We start from the raw sequence: 8,090 nt of genomic DNA on the forward strand, positions 1-8,090 counted from the left end.
AATCGTCGCGTACCCTACGTCACCCAAAACTGGTAATGAGGCAGATGTAAACTACTTCCTATCTTGTCCTAGGGAAATAGATTAAACATTCGAATGCTACTGATTTATAGGTTGTTTTTAAGTGAAAGAGGTGCAGTGAGTTCGAAGTGTCTCGCCAGTGTAAGGGTGGGCAGTGTGCCGCCAGAGGGCGGTAAACGATGCCAATTAGTAATAAACACAGTTCAAAACGTGTTAAGTTTAATAACAATCGTACAAGCTTATTTATTAACATTAAAAAATGAATTAAAGAGCATAATGATATCACGTTTTACGGTTTTCAAAAAATTAAAGTAAACAATATCTAAAAGTACGCAAAGTTGGCGAAAGAGCTAGGCAGTTCTCAATATTCCAAATAGGTGAAAGTTCACTTTCCAATTTTGTTTATAAATATTATTTCCGCTTTGTTACTTTACTTCTATTGTTATAAACAAAAATACGAAAAATCCACCCAAAAACCATTCGGTTAAAAATTGCAAGGTCCTTTAAACAAAAACGTCACGTCCTATATTACTCTAGGCCATAAAAATAGTGAAATCAAATAACGGGCAAGATCTGTAATTATATTCCCATTAACGTCATAAACTGGACTTATTTATCGACAAGTGAAGTGCTCTGAAGTAATATGCTAGACCTTGCGCGTCCTAAGTGTTTTAGAGTTAAAATCCTTTGTACAACAATAAAACATTTCATATTTTACCCGTCAACCCTGCCCGAGTACAATCAAACAGTTTTTTAGTGGTGTTACTGCCATTATTACTTTTACCACCAAATATAATATAAACTTCGTACCCAAGATTCAAAATCACTGCCTGGCAATGAGTCAATAGCATTTACGCACTTCCTAACAAATTAGCCCGAAAGTTACCATGGTAACTAACAGTACATAAAACCGAGGCCAACTTTGTTGACGCTGTGTTCTCGCAAAAGCGCCTCATCAAAGTTGGCAGTAGAGGACTATAGAAGCGACTGATGGAGGCCCATTTTTATGAAGTGGGTAAATGCTTCGTAACAAAACTGTTAATCCGAATATTTTTCAATTTGAATCTAGGGTACGAGGTTTATATGATCTTAATTTACACTTTCAACGCTGATTTGACGTCCTATAATTAAAGGTATATTCTATTAGTCGTTATTCGTTAATTTAACTTTAAAAATAATGGTTCTTAAATTTTAATTACATTTTTGTTTATATTTTGAAAAGTTTATTTAAGAATAAACGTGCTTATAACTTTTTAATTTGGCTGTAGCAGATACTAGATCATAGGCGCTATATTGGAGAAGCTAACGCCGTTACGCCACTTACACTCGTTGCGCTCGCGATTCAAGTATTGTACTATCGTTACTGGCGTACAATAAAATGGATCAATTTTTAAACTAAAATTTGGTGGCTGATCTCAATTTGTTTTCATGGATAACTCTCTATCAAATACGACATGGACCAGCATTTCTAAAATGTGACTGAACATTATATATTATTTTATTTTTTTCTTGTCTAAAATGTGACTGATAAACATTAACACTTTAAAGTTTTTCCATATTATTTTGGGTTTTTTAGTCAAAATCGAATTTCCCGACGAGTCTTGGTGGCGTAACGGCCCTATTTTCTCCTAAGATAGAGTGTCTGCAACAAAAAAAAATGATAGTCATGAGAACAGTTTTAGTCAATGAAACTTATCAAAGTATCAACAAACGATACAAATAATTATATTAAAATTTAAGTATAAATAGTAAAAAAGTCAAATTTACGAATAACGACGAGGAAAAACTATTAGCGTCTGCTTCAGCCGCTACCTATCTAAATTTCAATAACGCAACAAAGGGGGATTTCTATAACATTTTTGTGGTACAAAAAATTCAAAGTTCTAACCTACCCATTCAGTGCCAGAAGTGTCACCACATAGGTCATTTCTTACAACAACCTACAGCCTTGAACGATATTTGTGTCAACTGCGGAAAACCACATGAACACTGTAATTCGAAACCAATTGTTTTTATAAAAGGACGTGACAAAATATACAGGAAAGCAGCTGTAGAGAAATGTCACGCACAAAACCAACCTCAAACATTGTGTGACTTGCCCAAGCACTTCCAGTTAAACACTGGTCAAAACCACAAACAACAGCATTGAAAGAGTCAGAGCCCAACTGCACCGACTACTTAATGAAAGATTTCACTCCACAGCCTGTGAATATCACACAAACCCCGAAAATTCCGAGAGAAGAATTCAAGCTCCAGACGATGAAGAGGTCAATATTCCGGCCTCTGATGACTTTAACAACCCTTTAAATGGGAATAACTTGTTTTTGCGTGGTCCCCACTGAAGAACACCGCTCCATTAAATGGCAATACTTCTAATATTACGCTGACATCTCCCAGAGCCTTTCCTACAGTATATTATTCAATTCCTCAATAATTGTTGTTCCTCTCGCGCTTATCTCACATCATGGAACGTTGAAATCCTACTCTCATTTTTAAAACCAGATGGATCCTATCTCTTTTGGTCCAATAGTTCTACAACTTCTGCTGAAGAAATTATACGACAAAATAATCGACCACTTTTTCGAATACATTAAACTAATTAAACATCAAGTGAATTTCGTAAAGGCCAATCCGCTATAGAACATCCAATGCGTCTCAAAGCAGATGCCGAAAACACTCACGAGGGGAAAATTTAGATGTCCGTGGAATTCCTTGATATCCGGGACGCTTTTGAGATCATCCAAACTGATAAAGTGCTTTAAAAACTTTCTGAACATTCTTTACTGGGTTCAAAATATGCCATCTCATCGGAAAATTGAAGTGTTTATTAATGGAGCATATTCTAGGGATATTATATTAAAAAATGAGACCTCTTCTCTTCTTTATTGATTTAGATGATATATGCAAAGACTTTCCAATTGAGCGTTTACAAATTGGCCCTTAAGCGTCTTTAAGTTAGCTTTAAGCACGCAAAATAACCTAATATCGACAAATATAGACGACATTGTCTAACGAATTGTGGACTGCCTATGGACGAGACCCCTATTGCAACCAACTCTCTCAAATTCGTTGACAAAATAATTAAACTAATTCTGAAAAGTGATTAGGGCTATGCTTATAGGCTAAGGGTTATAATGAAGGATTTCGAAATTACCAGCATAAAACAATTTATTAAGAACAATTAAGTTGTAACACACTAACTGATAATAATGAAATATAAACACTCGCGAACAAAATAATAATAAAATAAAATATACTAAACGCGACACTAAAATACTAAGCTTATTAATGGTACCATAATACTAAATCCCAAGGGTTAAATACATTATACGCTAGTGCACTGCGGTTAAGATTACCTGAAGGGTAATTAAAAACAAATGAACCAATATGGTCGTTAAAAGTTTAATACTAATTTATATGATGAAAGTCTCGGACTCATTATTTTCTAGAGCGCTGACGCGGAAACCGTCGGAACCTCAAAGAACGACTAACACAGCGTCACGAAGACACTGAGGCAAACTTAGCGGGACGAACCCGAGGAAAAGGGCCTTTTAGGTCAATACCAATACAGTCCCAGGGTGACCCTGGCTTACTCGATTGCATGAGCCCTAATGGCTTCGAAGTTGGATTCTTATGTGACTAACATACTTCACAAGAACTAACGTACTGGAGCACGTCGCGAGTCATGCCCTCCCACGTATAAGTTTTTCTCATCCTGGCTAATGTCTTACCACTACCCTGATGCCCACTACTTGGTATGTCGTGGCTAACCGCTAAAATGGCGCTAGTCAATGTTAGGGGAACCATGATGCGAAAGGCGGAATCTACTAGTCTATGCACCAAACCATCATGAACTTCACATAAGGGAGCTACCCTTCTAACCCATCTACTAGACGCTTTGTCGGTTGGTAATGTTTTACTTTCAAGGAAATTTCTAATTAACTGTATCTTTTTATCGTTTTTCTGGTGGTCCAGAATCACGTCCCTATCTAATTGTATTAGATTGTCATGAACAGACTCAGCATTGCCGCGGTCTTCCGACAATGTCAGGAACCCCTCATTATCTGCCAGCAAATCGTGAGGTGCGCACGGTATCCGTGACAAAGCGTCAGCCACTACATTGCTTTTGCCTGTAATGTACTTTATAGGAAAATTTAAAGCTTGCAGTCTACTAATCCACCTTGCAAATTTCCCAGTTGGATCTTTTGTCTTAAGTAGCCATTGTAAGCTACTGTGGTCTGTCCATACATCGTATTCAGCCCCATCGATGTAAGGACGGAATTTCTCTAGGGCCCACACAATTGCGAGACACTCGCTTTCGGTGGTAGAGTAATTTTGCTCCGCTGAATTCAAAGATCTACTCGCGTAATAGATCGCGTGTAAGGGCCCCTTTTCCCCTGCTTCCCCACGCTGCATGAGAGCGGCTCCTAGGCCTCTATTGGACGCGTCGGTCACAACTACAAAAGGAAGTTTATAGTTAGGGGCACTCATTACCGGGGCAGTCATCAAGGCCTCTTTTAACTTATCGAAGGCGGCCTGCTGGGCGGCTCCCCAGTTGAACTTTTCATCCTTTTTTAACAGTTGGTTAAGCGGGCTAGCTATATTCGAAAATGTTTTTACAAATCGCCTATAATAGGACGCTAACCCCAAAAAAGCACGAAGCTGCTTAACAGTTCTTGGGGCGGGGTAAGCCCTAACACTTTCGATCTTAGCGGGGTCAACAGCTATACCCTCCCTGGTTATCAAATGTCCCAAAATTACGACCTCATCTTGGCAAAATTTGGTCTTAGAAGCCTTCACAGTTAATCCCGCCTGAGCTAATTTTTGTAGGACTTTTTCTAATGTAGCTAAATGCTCCTCAAATGTGTCGGAGATTATGATTAGGTCGTCTAAATATGCTAAAACTCCCGAATCTCTAAGATGGGCAAAAAGTAGGTTCATCATTCGTTGGAAAGTGGCCGGGGCGTTAGTTAAACCAAACATTAAGACAGTAGGATAAAACAGTCCACTATGTGTTACGAACGCTGCCCAATCACGTGACCCCTGATCTAAAGGTACTTGCCAAAAGCCGGCGCGTAAATCTATTATAGTAATAAATTTAGGTTTCGTAATACGATCTAGAATATCATCTATTCGCGGCATTGGGAAACTATCCTTACGCGTGACACCACTCAATTTACGGTAATCTATACATGGTCGGATGCCTCCATCTTTCTTTGCCACTTAAATGGTGGGAGAGCTCCATGGGCTATTGCTGGGTTCTATTAAATTGAGTTCTAGCATCTCATCGACCACCCTATCCATTTCAGCCTGTTTAGAGGGAGAGTACCTATATGGAGGCGTCATTGTGATACCTGGGTAGGTAACACGCCGTGAATACTGTCTGACAGTTCTCAAATAAAACTAATTTAACTCAAGAAAATGTTAAAAAGAAATTGTGATATTATTTTTCGTAATAAATCCTGGATAAATATTTTTGCATCAGGTGAAATTGGATAATGGGATTTCTTAAAATGGCACAGCTCGTTTTTTGTCTTCTTTGGCACTCTGGCACACATTTTGCATTATTAACAATAAATTTTTACCATTTAAGTTATTTGCGTACTTTTGAAACTCGATGGTTGTATTACTTATCATTGAGGAACAGGTACATTTTGAATATTTTGAAATGGAAGAAGTCGAACCTTGACAACGCCATCTTGGAAATATCGGAAATACGACGAATTTATGAAGCGTTCTTTTACGGATGCTTGTTTTCTTTCACAACTTTAATTGTTGAATTGGCTATAAAATGCCTTCACACTAGCTCGAAATGACTGGTGCATTCGTAGGATGCGACTAATATTAACGTCTGAGTAAAGATTCCACACTTGCCGTAATTACAAAAGTTTTAATCATGGCACACATGTTGTAAAGTTAATTAAAAATAGTAAATGTACTAGAATTTTAATTATTTTATGATCTTCGATAAACTAGATTATTATTTTAAATTCACACTATATTTTCGAAAGGTTTAGACATTTTCTTTACCAAAATGAGATTTTAAAATAATTTTATATTATCATACGGGATATTGTTTTTACATTACCAAAGATTAAAAGAGTCTAGATCTTATATTAGTAGTTTACAGGAGCGGACCAAGCGATATCCCTTGGGACACTCCGCAGGTTACGTTAATATTTGACGTAAATATTTGGCTCGATCTCGTGGCATGCAGGGCTTGCCACCACCCTCCTACACATTGTAACCCGGCTACCAGAAATAATGGCTTCAAAAGTCGCTTGATGACTTGGGCCTAAGGTGGTTCCTTGGGTATTAGCCTAGTTAATTATTATTATTTACATTTCTGGTAGAGAAATAGGCCTGGCCAAGGATAAGCAAGATTATAGAGCGATTTTATAGATAACCAGAATTATAGATAAGGTCTCACCTTTTTTATAGATAAGCAAAATTATGGAGCGATTTTTTATAGAGCCACCGATTTTATAGATCCAAAATTATGGAGCGATTTTTATAGACTCACCGAATTTATAGATCCAAAATTATGGAGCCCTCTAACTTCACCTCATTTTATGGATACCTCCACTTACCTAGCTATATGGATACCTCCACTTACCTATCTTTTTTTACCTAAAATGTATTGGAAAAAAATAACGAGACGAATATTATACTAAATCATTTTTTATTACACTTTTCTGTACATGTTTTAATAAAATAGGCTGTAAAATATTATTAAGTAGGGAGATTCTTCTTTTAAAATGGAAATTATTTAATAAGGAATAGTTAGTTCGATCTTCTACATCGAGGAAAAAGAAAGTTACGGGAACGAGGTCAAATTTTACGCGATGTTGAGCATGAATGATTTTAAAAAGACGTTCCCGCAATAATAGTTTTTTGCAAATTTGCAATCGGGAAATAGTCTTCCGCACCCCAATCTCCGATCTCACCACCGCAGAAAAAACACTTCACGCAGTCCGTAAAGTTGGTGTAGAAAAAACCCGCGTTGGTGAGTTCCATGTGGCACGGCTTCTCTAGCGGGAAACTGGTGAAAGTCTTCAACCGCTCGTCCGCATACCTCATAGGGCCTAGTTGGGCATCGTAGGTCTCCTGTAGCTTCGCGAACTCGAGCTTGGCGTACTCGCACTCGGGGAACAAGGTGGTGTGGCAATGTAAGGGGTTAGATCCCAGCTCCAAATCCCGCACCAGACCGTCGCACCAGAAGCAGATAGTGATATCCTTATGCCCTACGAAGAAGAAGCCCGCCTGAGCCAGTTCGAGAGTGTCCATATATTCCACCGGGAACTTTTTAAAACTAGCGACTCGTTTCGCCAGGGTATTCATTTTTTTAGAGGAAGTTAAAAATTTAGTCCGACACCTTCGTAAACTAGCGATCGAATGATTCCTACCGAACTAAAATCCCGGGGGAGAAAATCTCTAACTAGGGGAGGAGAGAGAGACCCCGAATGAAGGAATTTCTCAAACCGTGAGAAAATTAGGGAAAAGAGAGATTCCCACGGCCTCCAAAACCTATTATCCAATTGTGCAAAAATGTCAACCACCTCTTTTAAAAAACAGTATACTATGGCTTTCTCGGCAGTCGAAGAATAAGGTGGCTGGTTATTTTCTACAATATCCTCGTCAGCTATAAAATGAACTACGTTTCCACATTCTTCCCCTAATAGAAATTTACAATGGGGGAAATATTTCCAATGCTCGCCGAAAGGACTATCGCCTTTTTCCCAAGCCATAAGTTCACCCTCACACGCGAAGCATTTAACAGAATCTTTATAATTTAAATAATAAAACCCAGCCCGAGCTAAGGCTCTACCATCTACGATATTAGCAGGGAATCCCTTGTTAAACGAGCGAATTCTCTCAAGCTCATGGCGCATAGGATTTAGCTCCGTCCCATCCGTCTGCTCTTTATCGTCTTTCGGCAGTGTTAGGACGGGAACATTCCCCGTATTCTCGTCATTTACGAATTTACATAAGCGATTCTGCTCGATATGTTTCAGCAACGGGACGTCATTAGTCATCCACCCCTTGACGACCCTCTCGCAAGAGAAGCACAT

At 38.5% G+C, this 8,090-nt stretch overlaps 1 protein-coding gene across 1 annotated transcript; it reads right to left on the reverse strand.

Moving 5' to 3' along the window:
• Window positions 1–5,241: 5,241 nt before the first annotated feature.
• Window positions 5,242–8,090, reverse strand: LOC149949838 (baculoviral IAP repeat-containing protein 7-B-like). The gene is made up of 3 exons (XM_090169519.1): window positions 7,546–8,090; window positions 7,094–7,393; window positions 5,242–5,347 (listed from the first exon to the last, which is right to left on the reverse strand). Exons 1-3 carry the CDS (start codon window positions 8,088–8,090, stop codon window positions 5,242–5,244), a joined length of 951 nt encoding a protein of 316 aa, XP_090025645.1.

Source organism: Leiobunum rupestre, chromosome 3 (genome assembly GCF_980474605.1).
Source record: "Leiobunum rupestre chromosome 3, qqLeiRupe1.1.hap1, whole genome shotgun sequence".
NCBI lineage: Eukaryota > Metazoa > Arthropoda > Arachnida > Opiliones > Sclerosomatidae > Leiobunum > Leiobunum rupestre.